General features: G+C 42.6%; 1 protein-coding gene and 1 long non-coding RNA gene across 2 annotated transcripts in view; one reads left to right on the top strand and one right to left on the bottom strand.

The window, feature by feature from the left end:
- Positions 1–522: 522 nt before the first annotated feature.
- Positions 523–3,731, bottom strand: LOC136005670 (uncharacterized). The gene is made up of 4 exons (XR_010608828.1): positions 3,603–3,731; positions 2,895–2,998; positions 1,478–1,580; positions 523–606 (listed from the first exon to the last, which is right to left on the bottom strand). It is a non-coding gene; the product is annotated as an uncharacterized LOC136005670 (long non-coding RNA).
- A 10,560-nt stretch (positions 3,732–14,291) lies between these two features.
- The window catches only part of LOC136005048 (guanine nucleotide-binding protein G(q) subunit alpha), a 126,711-nt gene continuing 118,596 nt past the window's right edge, over positions 14,292–22,406 (top strand). Inside the window, exon 1 of the mRNA XM_065662162.1 lies at positions 14,292–14,815. Within this exon, the coding sequence (XP_065518234.1) occupies positions 14,680–14,815 (136 nt within the window). The 5' untranslated portion in view covers positions 14,292–14,679. The remainder of the gene's footprint in view (positions 14,816–22,406) is intronic.

Below are 22,406 nucleotides of genomic sequence, written 5' to 3' on the forward strand. Positions count from 1 at the left end.
GTTAAGTTTGATGGCTTTGTAACAGTAGCAACAGAAAATTACTAAAGTGCATGATACATAGAAAAAAAAATAGAATGCAGCTAGAGAACATACTGAGCATTCTTGTACAAGATAAATTGTTATAGTTGACAGAGTTTTAAGAAAAACAGTCTAGAGGAACAGGACACAGGGATAAGGAGTATCTGGGAACGGCAGGTGTCCAGGATGGGCTACAGTTAAACTAACTGATAAGTAGGAGGACAGGAGGATTATTATGTCTCCTGTGCTAACGAACCAATTAAACTGGTATGAGCTTCTACTGCGCGTGCTCCAAAGGCTGCCAGAAGTGATGAAGACTGTTGGAAGAAGTAAACGACCCTCAGAGACCACCACCACAATTCTGTGTGCATGCGGGCAACTTTCTGGAAAATGACGTAATGTATGTATGCCCAGGGACTATATAAGGACAGCTTGTGGAGCAACAGAGAGACACACGTTAGGAGGAGCTATCCCCTGTGTCTCCCGGCGCCGCAATAAAGAATACCTGCTTGTCAGCTTGAAAACTTTGTTGGCAAGTTTGTTCCTGGAGTTTTCTCCGAATCACTGTAGAGCTGTTTTTTTCCATTCCTAAAAGGAAGAGAGAGGGATATCCATTGTAAAGATAACAGAAGAAGATTAATTGGGCACTTTAGCAGCAGGAAAACTGAATTAAAACTATAATTAAATTGTACTTCATGTGAGCTAGGGGACAGAAAAACTGTGAATTATCTGAGGTCAAAAACAACTGTCTTCATGAATCTTGAAGAGCTATCTCACTAATACGACCACAAAGTGGGAGCAAAAATCAATCATTTTGGTTTAGTTGGCTTATTAACTATCACAAATGCCTAAACAAGAAACATGATCGCTTTGTAAAGAGTGCAAGAAGATGCTGTATTGCAACCCTTGCAGAAGATGTTAAACTTGAGGAGCTGGTGATCTTTAACAGGCTCTACCATGTCTGCTGTACTGGAACTTGCAATCGGGAAGCCCGTATGTTATTAATATAATCAGTAAATTATAATACATATTTGGAAAACTGCATGTGGATCAAAGGATGGAAGGTATTGATCCTGATGGGGAGACCACTGTACACCTCAACTAACCAGCATGGCCTTCAGGCTCTGTCGTGCCATGCCACGCCACATGGCCCCCTTCGCCACAGAACAGATGCAATCTGTGCATGGTGCAGCAGGGTTTTCAGGATTTGCTCTTTGAAATTAATATTTTTTCCTGAATGCTACTGATCTACTAAGCTTTGTACACTGCTTGCTTAACACATTGGATGGCATTTTTTATTTGTCAAATTAAAATCAAACCTACGTCACTGAGAACGTATTACAAAATATTTATTTTGGTTTAATTTTATTAATTTCATCAGGCTTTATAAGTAATTTCTAATGGCAACAGTGATCTTTCAGATTCAAACCCCCCCATTAACCTTGTTATTTTACTGTACCTAAGAACTGACGGTTTTCTCAGAATCTGGTGCTCTTGAAAGAAAAGCAACAATGGCATAACTTCTACACATTATACTGTCTGCATCTGCAGAAAGGTATAGTCTGTAGGAAGAGATAACATCTTTCATTAGAACATCTGATACGTGTAAGTTTTGGACTCAGATTTTCAGTTTGAGTATGCTGATGATGATACTGCTTTTTTAAAGACAATGTAGTACAGAGCTTAACTTAAAGTTGTCAGTAGTTGATTCCGTAAAGCAAACACATACTGTGATCTTCTTTGGCATAAAGACCAATAAAGCTGACCCATCAGCTTCACTACTTCTCATTACTTTGTCTTTACCCATAATTTACACACTGAAGTGTTTAATTACTAAAAAGATAAACTGTAAAGGAATTAGTAAAACAGAGAAAACTGAACAGAAGTCAGTGTCTTAAGGGAAGACTGCTGTACAGTGATATATCGTTTTTTTTCCCCCTCTTTAAAATTCTAAATTTAAATTTAACTTGCATGTTATTTGGTAAGATAGTATGTTTGTGCTTTCACATTTCTCCACCCAGTTAGGTTGATTCTAACAAAAACAAACAAAAAAAAAACAAAACAAAAACCACAAAAAAACCTACCCCAAAGCCTAGTCATGATACATAAAATCTTGAATTGGTATAGGCATCATTGGTATGAATGTCAGAACATATTTACTATAATTTTGACTCAGGCCCTTTTTTCCATGTGCCAGATCTTTTGAGGTCATTAAAAATAGAATACATATTTGACTCAAGAAAATCAAGAAGTGAAGGGGGAGAGCATCCATTTATAATTACTTGAAATAGGACAATAGCAACATTGCTCCTTCTGTGCATAGAAATGAATTACAATGTTTCTTGTATGCACTGAATTAATTTTTAAGAGTATGCCTTAAGCTTTTTGCAAGCAACTGTGAAACTACAACACAAATGGTGTGCAGCACACTTTTGAACTAAGCCTTAAAAAGGAACATGGTCTAATGCATTTATATTTCAAGGCTCCTAAGGGATATTTTTCTCATTAAAAAACATGCTTCTTGGTGTATTGTGCAAGAAATCACATGAGGAGACGAATTCTGCTTTTCAGTATATCCACAGGGCTTCTCTTTCACCAGTTTTAGCTAATTTTTTGTATTCAAGGTTAAAATGAGTCCTAATCAAATAACTGCAAAGTTTAGTGGTCACCAAATAGGCAAGAGAAAACAGTAAGGCTTTACATGTAGGAAAAGATGTACATGCATTCACATAACATTTCATGTATTTGCAAAGTAAACAGGTGTTCAAACATGACACCTGCCTCAGTTACCTCCTAGAGCTTTTGGAGGAAAGAAATGTGTTTTACCCTGAATGGAACCTAAAGTCTTATTTTGGTTGTCTTTACATCCACAATACCTGTAGAGAAAACAGTATCACTGACAGAATCACCAGCTTCCATCTGATACCTGTGTGCTCATATTCCTTTTGATTCACATGTCTGGGTCCTGAATTTATAGGGCCTGTCAAGTGAACAGCAGCACAACATTCCAGTGTATCCTTTACAAATTGCAATTGCATTACAACCAAATAAAATGCATTTGACACTCTAGCCGTACATCACTGGCTAACTTTCCTATGTTTCAACAGTATGTTCAACTTCTAGCCTGGGTTTAAAACTGTTCTGAAACACAAGTCTTATGCCTCCACCCATAAAATCTCCAGGAATCACTGAGACTGGGTATTCAACCCTTACACTGTTAATTAATTGACAAAACAAAAGCTAGGAGTGTGGACAAGAACTGTGCCAAATTTAAGAAATACAGCTAAGAAAACTTAAATAATGCCAGAAAATTAAAATGGGAAAATGCCCTATCTGTAACTCCGTCTGAGGCCAACAGGTCATCAGGATTCATATTTAAAAAAAGGCACATTTCTGACAATGCCTGTTAGTGCCAAAGAACAAGCTATTTCTGGAAATATTAATGAAGACAAGCAATTCTAGGAAAACACAGTTCACACTAAGAGTTTCTTCAGAGGAACCCATCGTACCCCTGTAATACAATACAGGTGTCACAAGGCTCCTGAGATGATTTCATGTGAGTGTGCATTTACATAAAAGCATACAGTGGAGGGTGGAGAGAGTCCCTGGTTTGCCCCGTTCAGTGCAACAGGTACAATTCCAACAAGCTGCAGCTTTTTGTTACTTGTCTTTATGTCTTTTCGGCTCTTCAGTGTATCTGTGAAAAAAAAGTATCAGTGCTGCATATAGAGAGAAATACTGGCTTGCCTGAAGGCAAAGGAAATAGCTATCAACATTTATTGCTTAAATTTCTTTTTTCTTTCTCTGATTTTCCACCTTGAAATACCAAAACTATACCTGTTAATTTCTGTTGACTTTAGCTACGTGACATAGCAGAGCATTCCTTTGGGAGGAATAAACTCTACCTTGTTCTGAGTCCCACCCAATGGCCCAGTCTAATTGATGTGATTTCTATCCAAAGCATCTGTAGAGAGAACAGCATTACTGGCTTATAAAGTAATCAGTGTCATTCAGACATCCATGTGCACATGTATGTTGTCAAATAATTATCGTAAAATAGAGATTATTATAAGCTTCAGAAATTACAAATATCAGCATGTCATTAATTCTTAGAATTAATTCCTTATAGCAAAAATAAATAATTGTAAGATGTACCTTTCTTCTTTAGATCTAGGACTGTCTTCATGGATGTGTAAATGGAACAAGATTAACTGTATGCATGCACAAACATTAAATCCTATCTCTGCCCATGGAAAACTGTTAAATGTGAAAGTACACACATTCATGTGCCTTATGCAATAGATGCAAAAAACCTTGAGAATACTAAATATTCTCAAATTAAGTACTTGAGCAAATTAAGTAGCAAATTAAGCAAATTAAAGTACTTCAGAGCAAATTAAGAACGTCAGTCCTCTCCACTGTTAGTAGCATGTTGCCAGAAACTGAAAAATAGTACTTCTTTATTGTTAATTTTTCTCTTTACCAGACGGACATTTTACTTACCCATGAGAACAAAATCCAGGTTTTCCAGTTGTTTGTATGCAATGGAACAGTAGAGGGAGCTCAAGTCATTCTGTGAGTAAACCTCACAGAAGCACTAGTTTCTTAGCATAGGCAAATATTAATGGCAAGTTTTACCTCAAGTTTGAATACACAATGTAATTCAAAGTTTGTTCTCAGTTTCCAACGTAAAATATAACCACTGACTCTTCTGAAAATTTCCAGTCTCTTCAAAGTTGTAGATCCATAAAACATTCTTTACTTTGGAGTAAAAAATCAACTTCTTGCAATCTCTTTAAATATATAACCATCAAAACCAGTAATTCAGAGTCCTTTAATTTAGATTCTATGTAAGAAAATGCAGACACACAATTCAAAATATAACCTGATTAGGAAGCAGGCTAATAGAAATGAAGAACCATGACAGCCTGGTTGTTATTATACCCACAACAGGGTAACATATTGTTTTGATACAAACATGTATTTAAGCAATATTAGCACCCTATACAACTCTGTGTTTAGGTTCAAAGCAGCATTTTGTAAGTAAGTGTTAAAAAGTCTCTTTTCTCTGTCGTTTCAAACTAAACCAGTCCTATCCTTTTCTATTCCCTACTGAAAGTTTCTTCAAATATTATCATAGATTGACCAATCTTCCTTAAGAGAATTGGGCGCTATCTAAATTCAGTGTTAAGTTCAGGGGAATTTAATTAGTATCACTGTTCTACTACACAGCAATAATTGTTCTACTACCATTAGCTGTGCATCTCAGGCATGAGATTTTTTTTACTCTTTCTGCTTAAATTCAGGTTCTCAAACGAGCTCATAATGGTTTAGGCAACGTGTACTGTATGGCTATCTTATAAACTGAGGATATAGTTTAAACTATATATTTATATATAAACTACATATAGTTATAAACTATGTATATAACAAACTATAACTAAACTATAACAAAACTAAACTATGCTAAGCTATAACTAAAGTTATAACCATAGTTATAAATTGAGGCTTACAATACAACTATGTGTTTACTTCAGTATGTAACTGAATGGCTCAATTTCTGCTTAAGTATAAAATGGAAGCCAATTATTTGCTACCTTCTAACTCAGTTTTCTACACTATTTTAAATACTTCTGAAGGAATCTTACTTTCCTCAAGCATTTGTGATGGCTTTACGTAAGACTTAGAGGATAATTTTTTCTTAGTACTACAAGCTTGTCTAATGGATTTTCACATGAAGATAGAAAATAACTCCATTGTTACTGTACTTCCACTTAAAGGAGGACATCAATTAGTCATTGTTTTCAGGTCCTCTGCATTCCCTTTAAAATAGTAGACTGAATACAGTCTCCTGGAAAGACTTCTGTTAGCATTTTATAAAATTATATATAGCAATAAGAGTCACTTAATAGCCCCTCTGAAGATTAAACTGACCAGGTCATAATCTTTATCCTTAATGTCACTTACCACTCAGATATTTCCTTTTGTTTTTCATTAAGAGATCTGGTAGTAGTGTACAAAAGATACTGATACTCCTATTTATACAAATGTAAAGCGTAGACAAAGTACAGAATTCATTACTGAAGCTTCCAAATTCTTGCAGTGAATTTTTGTTTGAATTGCATACCAAAAAGGCAATTTTAAGAAGCACTATTACGTGAAAGGGAATAATTGTTTTCTGTTGATATTCACTAGAAAAATGTCACATTGACTCATGTTTTTTCATACTCTATGTATGTAAGTTCTGTTGAAAGAGGTACTTGCAGTTTCCTAGCTGTGAACTGTCAGTTTGCATTCATATACAAATTAATTTTTACACTGAATTTTCTCCATTTAGAAATGTTTCTATGTTTGCTACTTGTAAGACTCCCTACCAGGTGAAAATACATACATAAATGTGAGAGAACGAAAATGCATTGTCCCTTTAAATCTTTCACTAATTATGCCCCTCTTTGATTTATGGTGTTGAATGATACCTGAATCTGTAATGATAGTGTGTGGTGTCTGCTGGAATTGTGCCAAGAGAATCCAATTATTATTTACTCTGCAGTGGAATTATTCAGGCAGAACAATACAGAAATATTTCTACATCGGGTATTGCTGTAATGATGATTACTTTATATTTACAGTTACATAAAATGCGTTGTACACTGTTAAGTACTCAGTCCCAGCTGGAATACTTTACTTGCACTAAGATACAAAAATATTTTTGAAAAACCCAAATCTTATTTCACACTCATCTTTCAAGTATGCATTGCTCATGAATTTTAAGTGAGGAAATGATATAATGCAAGATGGTAAGTTTTCATTTTACCTACCAAATTTTGGTGTAAGGTTGTGAAAAGTATTTTGGCCTGCTTTGATGCTTTGGTTTTGGAGTTGATTTCCATTGTAAAGTTATAGCCAATGAGATAGTTTTCCATAGTTCTTCCAGTGACATACATTGGATTGCAAAAAAGTAACCTCAGCTGATAAACTCTTTGGATGATGGAAGGAATTATGATAATACTTTCCAGTAAGATACTAAAAGAACTATCTCTATGCAGGTACTCTGTAACTCTTGTCTCCCTCTCTTGTGACAGAAATAAGGTGGGAATGATGGCCTACCTACAATAGTCTAATGGTTAGACTATTTCTGAGGATGCATGATGAAATATTCACTGAACAAGATGGAGGGTTCATATCACTACAGTGTGTATGTTAAATATCGTAAGGGAAGCTCAGGGTCTGATACTGCAGCATGTGATCATGAAAAACAGTGGAATTCCATTGAAGATGACAGAGTTACAATACTATGAAACTTGAATGAAATCAGAATTAAGTAGCATTTACCCAAGAAAAACCTGTAGAAGAGTAAAAGTTAGAAAAGACTGCTTGAGGTCTCAGATAAATAATCCAAACATCTAATATCATTAACACCTATAACCCAGCAAAGCATCAGATGTCCTACTGACTACAAAAGAACTAAACATTCTTCTATGAAATAGCGAAGAGTAACTTACTTCAGAGTTGCACAAAAGTAGAAACCTCATAAAGATTAAAAGCTGTCTTGTAAAAAATGGCTATTTAAACAGCTGGGGAAAAAAGAAAAAAGTGTCTGAATGTGCAGACCATAGTAAGTAAGCATAAAAGATCTTAACAGAAATGGAAATATTCCTGTGCTGCCAAAGTATGTATTTATAATTTAGGTCACAGAGGTGGAGGACTACTGTCCCACAGAGTAAGATACTGGGAGGAACACTTTATCACAGACTTTGCTGAAACTTTTGAGAGGAGATTTTAATCTATGTAGCTAACAAAAAAAAAAAAAAAAAAAAGACAAATACAATAGCCTAGATATAAATCACATCCATTTAATGATAAAAAGAGTAGAGCAACAATAGGAAGGCATGCTAAGGCACATGAATAACAAGGTGCTTGGTGACAGCCAGCATGGCTTCACTAAGGGGAAACCCTGCCTGACCAGTTTGGTGGCCTTCTATGATGGGGCTACAGAACTGATGGACAGGGGTAGAGCAGTTGATGTCATCTACCTAGACTTGTTCAAAGCATTCGACACTGCCCAGTATGACATCCTTGTCTCTAAATTGGAGAGACATTAATTTGATAGGTGGACCATTTGGTGGATAAAGAACTGGCTGGACGGCCGCACACAAAGAGTTGTGGTCAATGGCTCAATGTCTGGCTGGAGACCGGTAACGAGTGGTGTCCCTCAGGGATCGGTGTTGGGACCAGTCTTGTTCAACATCTTTGTCATTGACATGGACAGTGGGATTGAGTGCGCCCTCAGCAAGTTGGCCGATGACATCAAGCTGTGTGTTTCGGTTGATACGCTGGAGGGAAGGGATGCCATCCAGAGGGACCTTGACACGCTTGTAAGGTGGGCTGATGCCAACCTTATGAAGTTTAATGCCAAGTGCAAGGTCCTACACCTGGGTCGGAGCAATCCCAGGCACAGCCACAGGTTGGGCAAAGAAGAGATTCAGAGCAGCCCTGCAGAGAAGGACTTGGGGGTGTTGGTCGATGAGAAAAATGAACATGAGTCAGCTTCAGTGTGCGCTCGCAGCCCAGAAAGCCAACCATATCCTGGGCTGCATCAAAAGGAGCGTGACCAGCAGGTCGAAGGAGGTGATCCTGCCCCTCTGCTCTCATGAGACCTCACTTGGAGTACTGTGTACAGTTCTGGTGCCCACAACATAAAAAGGACATGGAACTGTTGGAACAAGTACAGAGGAGGGCCACGAGGATGATCAAGGGACTGGAGAACCTCCCGTATGAAGATAGGCTGAGAAAGTTGGGGCTGTTGACCGTGGAGAAGAGAAGGCTGTGTGGAGACCTCATAGCAAGCTTCCAGTATCTGAAGGGGGCCTACAGGGATGCTGGGGATGGACTCTTCATTACTGACTATAGTGACAGGACAAGGGGTAATGGGTTATAACTTAAACAGAGGAAGTTCAGATTGGATATAAGGAAGAAGTTCTTTACTGTTAGGGTGGTGAGACACTGGAATCTGTTGCTCAGGGAGGTTGTGAATGCTCCATCCCTGGCGGTGTTCAAGGCCAGGTCGGCCAGAGCCTTGCATGGCATGGTTTAGTGTGAGGTGTCCCTGGCCATGGCAGGAGGGTTGGAACTAGATGATCTTAAGGTCCTTTCCAACCTAGCGATTCTATGATTCTATGGCAAACATCATCACAGTAATATCAGGCGTTAACATTGACCACTTCAATATCTCTTTAGTGAGCTGCTGTACTACGCAGTACTAGTGCTGTAGTAGTACGTCTACTCATACTCTACTAATCTGCGTCATACGGGTATGCCAAGTGGTTCTTTTCAGAACTGGAATTTTTGAGCCTGTCCCACCAGAGCTGTGCAGACCATATGGCAACAGCTGGCCAATGCAGCTGGTCATGGTTTATTGCCATGGAAAAGGTGGCCTATGCCACCCTGTCTTACTGGCTGTTTCCCTTGAGCAGGCTTGAAGGGTCATCAGAAGCACTGGGAAACCGATGTCATGCTAACACCACATTAACTCAGGGAAAAGTCCCAAACATTAAAATAGGAACGGCTTCATGTAGAGTTAAGCAGTTACATGAGCCTGTGAGGGCCAGGGCTGCCAGAAGAGAGGTCTGAGGGGAGCACTGCACCGCACGGGTGGGAGCTAGGAGGTGACGGGGGGAAGAAGTCTTCCTCTGCCTTTTCTGTCCCGCCTGCCTCTGTCCTCTGAGCAGCAGGGCCTGTTGCGCACAGCGGACGTCACACCGACACGGTGCGCGGCAGCCAGGAGCTACCTCACACGGAGCCCCTAGCAGGGGGCCTCGGCGTCGCTCCTGTCCCTGCAGTTGCCAAGGCACTTCCCCTCTCCTTCAGTTCCTGCCTGCCCTCTCCAGCCACGAAGTGCAGACTGTGGTCAATGCTTCATCCAGCCCCGAGCCTAACCTACCACTCCTCAGCACAGATACCTTGAGACGAACAGCAGGCCACGGGGTCCTGCTTCGCGGATAAACGCCTCCCGCCCCGAGTGGCGGTTCTGGAAGCGCTGTGTGGCACGGGAGGGCGGCGGGACAGACTCAGCACCGCGGCCGGACGTGGCCCCGCAGCCAGCCGAAGAGGAGCCGCTCCCCGCGCTGCGCCCGGGAGTCGCGGCCCTCACCGCGCCTGGGACGGGCGCACAGACGCAGCGATACTGACCTCACCTAGGCCCCCGACCGAGGGACGGAGGGAAACCACCACTTCCGCCCCGCAGCACGAAGGGGCAGCAACGCTGCCGCCCGCTTCTCCCCGGCCCGCCGTGTCCCCCCGCGCCCCGCCGCGTCCCCCCGCGCCCCGCCGCGACTGCGCGGGCCCGCCAGCAGCCGGGCAGCGCCCGTTCGTGCCGCCAGGGGGCGAGAGCCCCGGCCGTGGCCAGCACCTGCGGGCAGGTGTGAGCTAGAGCGGGAAGGCGGCCGAGGTACGCTGGGTGCGGCGCGGCGCGGCGCGTCCCGCGGCTCACACCTCCCCGCTGGCCTCAGCGGCATCCAGGAAGCCTTTGAAGAGCAAAAGAATATCGGAAAGCTATTGCGCTCTGTCGTGAATAAGTAATCAATGCAACCGCGTCAGGCCGGCAGGTGAAAGGCGGTACACTTTTCACATTTCTCGTACATCAAGCAAACAGATAGGTTTCTTAGCCCTTCCCCTAGGGAATACTCTACCTCAGGCAGACCGCTTTCACTTTAAAATCAATAACTTTTACAAGGTGATTTGTTAAAGCAACACACACTTGATCAAACCGATCAGATCATTTGAAGGAAATTGCAGCTACTGGATGCTATTCATTTAACAGCAGAGAACCGCACCACCAAACAAAAACCCGATTAGGATGGCACACTGGAAGGACAATTTGCTCCGCTTGGGCATACTGGCGACCTCTAAATTAACTCTAAGTACTCACAAACAAGACTGAGATATATTTGAGCACTGTGAAAACATCTTCCCGGTGCAGAATGGCAATTGAAAAGCACTTACAAGACATTCCATTGCTCGAGATGGGGATGCTGACTGAAAATCCTCCAATGTAGCCATACACAGTCTGCTCTTTCACTGTCACACAACTACTGAGTTCATCAAACACTGTTTGGAATCTGTCAGAGTATCACAGAAAACAGCTCAAGCAGAAGAAGCAGAGGAGAGTGATGATAAGTATCTTCAGGCATGTGGAAGGAAGAAATTAAAAACTGGGATAGATCAATGCAAAGAGCGATATGAAGACAATAAGAACAAGCAGTGGTCTCCCAATCTTTGCTAGCTCTGAGCAAGAGCACCAGAGATGCAGGGTGTTCAATACCATAATCTGCTCTCTCTATCAGCCCCACTTTCAATTTACTGTGCTGGTAAGCAATGTTAAAATGTCTCACAGGCAATGGGTTGCTCTGAGCCATGCGCTGGAGACTACCTGGATAGAGGAATATGAGATTATTAATGCTACAGGGGAGGCTTACCAGGAAGTATCTACCCAGGATTAGTTGACAGCATGGATAGTATTCATGGGTAATAATTATCTGTATGAGCAATAATGAAGTTTGTCATTTGCTGATAATTCTCACTAGGATAAAGTATTTATGAAGACTGTTCCTTTTTCTTTTTTTTTTTTTTTTCTTTTCCAAAATAAAAGCCAACCATTGCGGAGTTGAGGGTTGGAAAGAAATTTCCCTGTAGGTTTCTTATGCAATTTTTTCATAATGGGGTTCTTCTGAGTTCCACCAAGTCACAAAACAAATGGGTAAAGCAGTGTGTAATGGCTCTTTGCCGATGCCAGGTTCAGGACTAGATGGCTCATCCATTAAAAATCTGGAGATACTGGAGATTTAAAATCCAATTATGTCAATGGGAGTGGCACACGTAGATTAAGTTTTATGGTCCCTGGGGTGTCTTTTCTTATTAAAAACGCAAAATTAAATGACAGTTCTGCATTTGTGGTACTCACTGTGTTTGTGACTTCCACACTGAGGATATCAAAGGGTTAAGGAAGTTGAGTCACACCTCATCTCCTGGGGAATGCTACAGTATTGTGTGAGGTATGCAGTCTTTAGTAGAAACATATGCCCTCAGTTTGGGTGTGGATTTTGATACAGTTCACCCAAAAGCTGCAAACTCACAGACCCATTTGGACCCCTCCTTCAAACATTACGCCTGAGGATGGTTTCTGCAGACTTGAAGTCCTGTACTAGGGTTCTGGGCACAAAACATCCACTGAGTTATCTCTTGTGACCTGTACCATGCACCCATCCTCACCCTTTTGAGCCCCGGCTTTAGAAGAAAAATGTGGTGTGCTGAGAATTAATTTCATGAAGAAATACCAATTTCCCTCCTTTTGTTAGACTTTACATTAAGATTTTCTAATTCGATCTTTAGAAATCTTCATTGGATTTAAAAATAATGCATTCATGTGGGACCACAAGGTATACAAAAAAGTACATAGGTATACCAACACACAAGTGGAGAAAAAGAGATGTGATTCTTCATAGAGAAGATGCTGCAAATGAAATATAATTTATTATTAATACCTAGGCTTGTGCAGTTTAAACCAAAACTCATGCATTAATTTACTGGAATAAAGACACATAATTATAAAAAAGATTCAAAGTTGTACTAGCCGGTTTTATACAGTATTATACACTAATTAATATACTAATTAATACAGTATAGACCTAAGTGGAAATCATTAGGTTTGTTTTGGTTTTTTTTTTCATTTTCTAAAACCTGTTTGAACGTGTTATTTTCCTGATTATTTTATTCTCCATTTTTGATTCCCTCCTAGTCTCTATATAATTCACATTGTCAGTACACACGGAGAGTTTTAGTAAAGCGCTGGTGAATTTCGAAGCAGGTGGCAACAGGTGCTGGGAAGGACATCGCGCTCCAGGCTGTTAGATGGAGAACAATATGCCCCTCTAGCTGCTAGAGAAGCTAGTTCCAGTTTCCCAGCACATTCTGCAACATTCCCAGATACAAATGGTTTCATATGGAGGTGGGCAAAGGAAGGGCAGGTGTGGGAATTTTGCGAGGGCTTTGTGAATCCGCAGAAACTGGAAGCTGCGTCCATCAGTGCATCCCGTCAGACTGCGTGCTCGCCATCCCGGGGGCTACGGGAGGCAAGTTATGTTTCCCGTATGCCATCCTAATCAGGTTTTGTTTGGTGTGTCTGGGTTTTTTCTGACCAACAAACACGAACAGCTTTTCTGGGACCGGGGCGAGAGTGACCGGGACAAGGGGTGGCCGCGATCAGCGTCGGCTGAACAGCGCCTGCAGCACAATCGCTGCACAACCGGCGCCACGAGGGTCGGCGCCGCTGGGGCAGCCTCTGACGCGTCCCGCCGCTCCTGCGGCCGGCGCCTTCGCTTCCCCAGCGTGCGGCAGCGCCCCTCGGACAGGGCGCCGGGGATGCGGCATGAAACGGCGGAGAAGGGACTTCTCCCTCCTCGTCCCTCCTCCTCTCGGTTGCCCCGTTCCCTCCCGTCCCTGCCTACCCAACCCAGGTCGCTGGGACTGGCACGGAATAAAAACGCGTTCCCGCGCCTGAAACCGAGTGAGGAGAACGCGCACACGGGCGCTCGGGAAGTCGCTGCCCCGCAGCTCGAGCCGCACTCGGCAGCCTTCCTCGCGGCCATTTGGTATGAAGAGCCACCGGCTCTCTTCCAGCCCCTCCTTCTGGCCCCCCCCCCGCTCCGCACCGGGAGGGCGAGGGCGGCTCTAGGTCGCCGGGCGCGGGGGGGCGCGCTGCTCGGAGGCCCGGCTCCCCCCGCTTCGCCCCCCCCTCAGCGTGCGGGGGCAGAGCGGGCGAGGCGGTGGGAGAGGCGGTCCGCCATGTTCCTGCCTCACCACGCCCGCTGAGCCGAACCCTTCAAAAGCCGGGCGCGCCGGGCCTCTGCCTGGAGCTCTGCCTTCCTCCCGGGCGGGCCATCGGGGCTCTCCCTGGCCCCTTTCCGTACTGGCAGGGAAGGTGCGAGCCGCGGCAGCTCTCTGGCAGCTCCCCAGCAGCAGCTCTCCCAGCCACAGGGCGAAGCGCCCGCCCCGCCGCCGCCGCGCCGGGAAGGAGCGTCAGCCGTGAGGAAGCGCTTCCCAGCGGGCAGCGGCGGGCTCGCAAAGCCGGCGGGAGCTGTGCTCCCGCCCCGGGGCACGGGGAGCGGCAGGGAGATGCGTGTGCGGGTCGAGGGCGGGATCGACGGGCCCTAGCGTTTGCACGGGGGTGGGGTGGTCTCGTCGGAAGGCAGCGGGGGTGTCAGCTGCCGGGGAGCGCGCAGGGAGAGCGGCGGCTGCGGGCGGCTGGGGAAGGGGAGCAGGAGAGCGAGGGGTGGCGGTGGCGAGCGGCTCGGCTCGGTATCGCTGCTGCCGCCGCGGTGCATGTTTCCATGTTGTTTGGTGCATGATTTAGAGGAGAGGAGGAGTTGGCAGCGGCGAGTGTCAGCGGTAGGGAGCGGGGATCCGCGCCGCCAGCGGCCCTACCTCTTTCTCCTCGCCGCTGTGTAGTACCGAGGCAGCTGCCTACGCCTGCCCTGCGGCGCCGGGCGGGACTCCCGGGCAGAGAGCGCCTGTGCCCCCGGGGCCGGTGCGGCGGCGGGGTGCGTGTGTGAGAGTGTGCGTGCGATTTTAGGGGGGTGGCGGTTGTGTCTGAACCGGTTAGGAAGAATGACTCTGGAGTCCATCATGGCGTGCTGCCTGAGTGAGGAAGCCAAGGAAGCCCGGCGGATCAACGACGAGATCGAGCGGCAGCTGCGTCGGGACAAGCGGGACGCCCGCCGGGAGCTGAAGCTGCTGCTGCTGGGTGAGTACGGGCTGCCGTCACCCGGATCAGCCCGGCCCGGCCGCCTCGGCTCGGCCAGGGCCGCCGCTGGCAGGCACGCCCCGGGTGCCGCTGGGGCTGCAGCCCCGGCATCGCCGCCGCCGCCCCGGTCTCCCTGCAGCCGGCGCGTTCCGTGGCAGGGCCGGGGCTGCGGCGGGTCTGGCTGGGCAGCCCTGGGCGCTCTACCCCTCCGCCGCGGGGAGACGCAGGCCGTGCCCCCGCCGCGGCGGGGCGTGTGTGCCCGGCCGCGGGCATCGCTGGCGGCGGGGCGAGCGGTTGCGGCCGGGGCACTTGGTGTGCGCTGGGAACGGCCTTCCAAAATGGAGCGGGGAGGGATGGCGGGTGAGTGGGGGAGAGCGGGGGACAAATCTTTGGTGGTGTTGTCTGGAGGAGCGGTGGCAGGGAAGCGGGTTAGCGAAGGGAGTCGTAGGGGAGTCGGGTTTAGTATCTGCATTGTTCTGTGAACCTCGGGAAGGTTGTTGGCTCGCTGGTCCTATTTTTTTATTGTGATTTTCATTTAATGGGGTAAACTGGGATAAGAGGCTTACGTTCAGATTGTAGAAAGAGAACCGCTAAGACCCAGATGCACACACGAAGCTGAGGAGTAACCTGAAGTATTCAGGAGGATGGCAGGATCTTTAATACCTTCAGAATCCACCCACTGGTCAGGAAATAAAATCTATTGTATCATTTCTCTTTGTTTAAAACACAGGTTATTATTTTAGAGCTACAAGTATGCCGAGGCAGTGTTTATTTAACAGAAATTTGGCTTATGTTAAAATAAGCCCTTAGAATTAAAATACGCCTGCTTGCATCCACTTTGCTCTACTATGCTGTATAGCTGCTCTGGTAATACAGCTTCTGCTGGGGACTTGTAGGCCTTGAAATTTGTCTACACCACTGTCTGGTGTGTGGATGAGTGGGGATGTTCCAAGTGGATGTGGGATGTTTATGCTAAAGATTTTTGTCTTGGGTTATGTATATGAAAGTCGTGATTTATAGGGAGGGGGAGTAAACTGCCTTTTCAGTGAGGTAAGGAGAGTTGAAAGGAAAACTCAGAGTACATTTTGGTGCTTCCATATGAATATGCTGTTTCTTGCAGCTTGTCTTCTGTATGGAGAAAGGTGTTGGGATCCTTAACTGGTGTAGGCAGCAAGTGGTGGAGACAGATGCAGTACTCCCAGTAATAACGTTATGTCTCATTTTGGCTGGGTTTTCATTTGTGGAAGTTCATGTTGTGACTGTTTTGGGATTCACGGAGATAAAACAGGAGACAGATAGCTTGCCTTTGCTTAATTTTATGGATGTTTAAGTATAATTATTTAATGATACGCATTTGCTTCAGGAGAGGTAGTTGACATATTTGACTGTTACTCGAGTCCAAATTGTTTCTGTATTTTCCTGATTTTTTTCTTGCAGTAGTGCTAGAGGCTCCTCTGAATTTTTCAAAAATGCATGAAATTTACTGAATCAGATCAACATATATTAGAGAATTTGGAGATCCCCTTATGCGCTCAGTAATGCAGAGCTTTGCAAGGTCCTCTTGCCTGTGATGTGTGGTGTAGGCATAGGTGGTGGTAGACTGGGGTCTTGATGTGGGATGCAAATGGCATGTAGTAACTTGAGGGAGAACAGGGCAGAAGCCAACCTGCAGAAAGTGTTGGGAAGAACTCTTGAGTGCCCGTATGAAAAGTTTTTGCATTCATTATCATCAGTGTAAACCAAGAGTTCTGACATATTTGTGAAGGCATAAGAATAGTATGCTACAGACCAAGTGGGGGTGAACATTTGGGTGCTCATACTTAACTGTGTGTCTGTGCAGTGCAGAAGCTGTTACTGTGCACACACTTTTGGTCCTTTGCTTTGTCAGGCTCTGTCATTGGTCTGAAAGTGTGTGTGCAAGTGCAGCTGTTTGGATTAACACTTGATGATCTCATCCTGTAAAATGCAGTATAGTGGTGAACTACTGTTGGAGTCATGGGATTGGGTAGAGATCCAAGTTTCAATTTAAAAACTAATTTTGAGGAAAACTTTTTGTATTAGTGGGTTTATTTTGAGTATATGACAGCATTTTCTTTTTCTTTCTTTCTTTTTTTTTTTTCAGTCACTCTCACTGCTTCCCCAGCATAGGCAGTTGCTTGACAGTTAACTTTGTTTTGTTTGTGTGGGTCATTCACATGGTTATGAGACAGAACCATTTTAAAGTACGAACGTAGTCATTAGAAATGGTGAGGCTAGTAGCATGAAAATATCCTGAAATTGTTTGAAGGGGTTTATTTAAACTGAACAGGCCTCTACTGTTCCATTACATGTGTTTCCACCTCAAACTTAACTTACTCGTGTTACTTAATTTTAATGTATGTAAGCGTAGGTGAACATGGTTTTAGTTTGTGGGTTTGTTGTTTTTGGGGTTTTTTTTCCTCCCTGGAAGTGCCAAGTTTTCACTCCCACTTTGTAAAAGTATTGGGGGACTTAAAAGCCTAAGTGGGTTAAAGGCTTTTGACTATGACACTGGGGCTCATAAAAAGAGTACAAGTGCAGTTTAAGCTGAGCCATGTTAATTGAACCATGCATGTTCTTGTTGCAAGTACTGAGTGAAAGGTAATAACTCAAAAGGTATTAAGGCACAAAGAAGCTTTTCTGTGCCAGATTCTTTTCTTATATTTGTTTATAAATTAGATGTATGCACATACAAATGCACAAATGTAGCAAATACAAAAGAAAAAAAGTGCATCAGGAGGTTTTTTTCTTCTTTAACCTGTGGAAGATAACAGTGCTTTCTTGCAAAGTGGATTAGTTTTCTCCTGTAACTGTGAGACGCACACAGACTCTGCTTGGTACACCCTATTTTTGTGTTAGTTTTGATTTTTACTTTTCATGGTATCAGATTTTTCAAAATGTGAAGTCATTTATGGAAAACTTTTCTACTGCATGCAAAGATTATTTTAAAGTATTAAAGTAGGCCCTCTCTATGATTAAACATTAAAATGCCACTTTTAGGTATTTTTTTGTAGATCATTGCTTAATTTTTGGAACAGATTACACCAGGACAAAACATTTGTTGTTTTTTACTATTGTAATTCTAAAAAGCTAGAATCCAGCAATATGCACTGAAGCATATTACATAGTAGTAGTTTGGCCAGCACAACTTTGCTGTAATGTTTTAAGGTGCTCTGGAACAAATGCAGTCTTTCGCTGAATTTGGTTTTAATCTCATGTGTTTGCCAAACTCTTCTGGATTTTGTTATGGCTGAACAATTTGTAAAAACCCTATGATTGTTCTCCAGAGCTTATGGTTGTTAATATCCACCCATTGTTTGCTGTTAGCTGTAAAAACACTTGCATTGTTTTCATAACTGGGAAAAGAAAAAAAAAGTGTTTTAATGATTTATATTGGTATATGCCAAACAAAACGTACAGTGTTCTGCATGCTTGCTTGCATTTTAGGCATGTATGTACATACTTATTGTTAAGTGGCAAGAACCATGTCCTCTAGTTCTTACCATATGTCATTTTGCTTGTCGTTCATAGAAATTTTGCATGGTCTTAGGAAGCAGCATTTAAGCCTGCATGAAAGATTGTAGCCATAAACCTTCAATCCTTGATACCCTCTGCTTGGATGCTGTATGTATTTGTGTTGCGCACTATCTTCTCAGTGGGAAATGCCTGGAGTATTTAAGAAAATAATCTGGCAGTGTCATGCTAGCTGACTAGCTGTGCCTATGGATGTATATACCTTGGCCAAATTGAGTACTGGAGGTGTGTGACAGTGTGCTGTTTTATGCTATATGTGCTAGTATGGTGTTATGTGCAAAACATGTATTTTTTTTTTTAAGGGGTGGGTGTTTTTTGTGTTTGAGATAGCAGATGTGTCAGTAAAGAGAGTTGCCTGAGCAGTCCTTTTTTAACTCTCTGCATTACCAAAGGAAACAGGTGGAAGATAAGCCATTTGAATTAGTATGAATAGCAACCAGTCTTACATGGAAAGATGCCCTTGAACATAAGGGAGATGCCCAGCAAGCTGCAGGATATGTATGCGTTTCTTACACCTGTGTCAGTTGAATTAAAGATTTAGATGCAAAACTTGGTGAATTAGCAAAGACTTAAGATTTTCTGTAGATAAGTTGAAAAGGAAGTGGGTACTTTCAGCCAACAATGAAATACACTGATTTTGTGCAATGTTTTCTTCAGCTAGAGAAACAAAAAGGCTATCTTACTTTTCTGGTAACTTGTACCAGTCTTTCCTACTCACACTGAATACCTAAATAATTTTAGGTAGTTAGGACAATACGTAACTAAAATTAACAAACAGTTAACATACATCTTCTTTAGAAGAAGCTGTTTCTAGGGAAATATAATTTTCTGGATTAAGAACACCTTGGTACATTCTAACACAGATATACGTCTATAAAAGAATCTTTTAAAATCATCATCTCAACATTGGTGTGATAATGTATGAAGAACATCTTTTTAAGAACATATTTAAGGGGTTATTAAAGGGATATTTTGTTTGGAGCCATTAAAAATGTGTTGTTGCTGTTTCAGCTTTACATTTTTAAAAGTGGTGTACACCCACAGAAAGTAACAGGAGCTAGCTCAGGGCCTGAATAGTCAAGGAATTGTAACTAATTTAATTTTATTCATATGTCTAAGAGCCAGGTGACTTCAAATTTATATCTCACATTGATAAACAATATTGAGTCAGTGCAGGCGGGAAAAGTATATGCTGTGCAGAAGAATCTCTTGAGAATGGACATTTGAGTGCATCCTGAAAGTTAAGGAATAATTCTGCTTCTTTAGCTGCTTCATATTATTTTTGTTAGTGTTCATAGGGGAGAGCATTTCTTTGGAAATAATGACAACCTCTGCAAAATTAATCCCAGGAAGCTGTGAAACAACATTAGAAAGTAGATGTGTGATTAATGGTAATTAGCTTTGTTGCAGTAATAGAATGCTGTAAACACCCAGTGTGTTTCCTTGCACTACTGAATGATACAAGACTCAGGGAAAAATCTGTTCTTGCAGTTGGATGCTAGTATGTATGCACAGCTGTTAATAAAATTATGGAAGTTTTTCAGCATTCACCTTCTGTTTACTCTAATTACAAAACCCCTGACTGTCAAGAAGAAAGATCAGGAAAGCAGCAGAAAACCAAGGAGGAATTAGAATGTAGGAAGTATTAGGAAGCCATGTATGCAGTGGTCTTAGCATCAAACAAGGAAGCATACAGCGAGGCTTTAGTTACTGTTAACTTTGTGTAAAGAAGTTAGATGCATTAACACTGAAAGGCATGAGTTTAAGAGACAACCACAGGTTTAGAAATTGAAAGTTTTGAAAGTTACTGGGAGAGTTTCAGGATCAGCACAAATGTGGTTTTGGCTTGTTGGGGTTTTGTTAAGCTAAATTGAAGATTAAATCTTAAATGTTTTGGAAGCATGTTCTTCCCCAAATAAGTAATATTGATACAGAGACTAAACTGAAGTGTGATTGTCTGCAAATTTTTGTCCTTCGTAGATTTTCGAAGGACAAATGGCATGGAATAATCAAACTACTTAATTTGTACACTATGCTGTGTTTAATAGTACTGTAGTGTTTCATCCCAGAACCCCATGTCAGGTGCAGTAGCCCACAGAAAAGTTTATTTCATTCTGCATTGGAGAAGGTGGTGTGGGTAGTCCACAAACAAAAAAAATAAGCCCTACCATACAAGTTTCTCCCTTTGTCAATCCATACAAGCAAAATCATCTAGCCAAAGTACTGTTATGAATGATATGGCTTAGGTGAGCCCCATTGTGGTGGTGCAGCTAGACTTTCTCCGAAGAGGAGGTGGTGTACAGTATGTGCATAGTTTGAATAAACCAAAGTTGCTGAAAGTGGAAACCCTTAGTGATTCAGTAAATTAAAGACAGAGCTGTGCCAAGGCTACAGTGATAACAGCCTGAGCTGTGTATCAACATTGCAGAGCTGTGTTATTTGTAAATTACATTTACCTGCTCTGTGTGTGGAAAAAGCATCTATTAAGAATGGGACTACGTAGTTTTGTCTAGTGTCTGGGTCTGGTTTGATCTCAGAGCAACTAAATGTATTAGATGTCTACCCAAGGTCCTGTCCTCATAGATTATCTATGCATTTTGTGTCTGGGAGAATGCCATGTGGTCTTTGTCAAAATACTTTGGGACTCAGCCCCAGCTATCCAGAGTCTGTTGAAGGAGGATTTGGTTTCTCCAAGGGAAGTTGTGGAAATGGCAGTTAACATTTGAAATACATTATATTCTACCAATTCTCGATCTTATCTTTTGTGAAGAGATAAATGCAGTTAGGTCCTTAATTTTTTTTTTTAAGTTAACTGAAAATACAGCTCTAATCTTTGAAGTATCAAATGTGGATAAGAAGGGATCTTTTTTTTTTCAGATGAGGTTGGCCACCTTCAGACTAAATCCAAGGCAAGAGATCAGGTTTACTGTTCCATAGGAATGTTGTAAAACTGTTTTGAGATGGAAACCCAACCTGTTAGAGACTCATTCTGTAAGCAGGAATTGAGAGTTTGGAAATTACTGGTTTACTTATGATATACCCATGAGATCAACCAAAAGAAAATCCCCTCTTGGTATAGTTTTCATAAACTGAGTTGCTGTGTAATGAACATTTTGCATATGTTCTGAAATTCTCCATTAGAAAAAAATATTTTAGATGTCACAGTATTTTCTTTTGGCACAGAAATATGCATTAACTGCGTAGTCTTGTTAGTATGCTTGTCACTGTACCTGAGTTACATGCCCGCTAGGTGCTAACATCCTGCTTCTTGGTCTTTGGCTTGGTTCATTGCTCCACCAGCTGCAAACTCAAACAAGGTAATCTTTGGCAAGAATCTTTGTATTAAGTGAGAACATTCTGTAAGTTAAGGAAAGCTGCTTTGCTCTCCTTGTTCTATAAATCCATCACAGGAGAGTTTTTAACTCTGAAGTCTTCAATGTTAAATTATTGTGCTCATATTAGAGAATGCTGGGATAGAAGGCAGAAAGCTATTCCAGCCCAGACTGAGTGAACAGAGTGAGCCAGGAAGTCAAACAGAAGGTTTCTGTAGCAGCAATTGCTAACTTAAAAGGCCAGAAAAACTCAAAGAAGTTAGAAAAGATGCTATTATTCATTGTGCTTTTAGGAACTGATGAGGCTTAGAAAGCTGAGGATCAAGTATGGAACATGTATTTTACTCTGATTCTGAAATTACTAAATGCTGTATGTGCCACGTTGTTTTGTACACCAGAGCAATAAAAGCAATGGATATTAAATGCTGAAAGCTGAAGGCATAGTTCATGTATTTTCAGGTTCTTTTATAGCCATCCAAGTACTTCAGTGATTTGATGTTTGCCCTTTTGGAGTGTGTCACCTAGATGCTGTTGAAATCAACATTTATGTCAGTAGTGAAAACCTTTCAAAGGTGGTTTGCAAAAAGGAACAATTAGAAAAGAAAAAAATGCCAAACCCTAAACAAACAAACAAAACCCAAAAGAAAACAAACAAACCACCTCCCCCCCCCCCCAAAAAAAAAAAACAACCTGAGAAAATCAAACCC

The sequence above is a fragment of the Lathamus discolor genome, chromosome Z (genome assembly GCF_037157495.1).
Source record: "Lathamus discolor isolate bLatDis1 chromosome Z, bLatDis1.hap1, whole genome shotgun sequence".
NCBI lineage: Eukaryota > Metazoa > Chordata > Aves > Psittaciformes > Psittacidae > Lathamus > Lathamus discolor.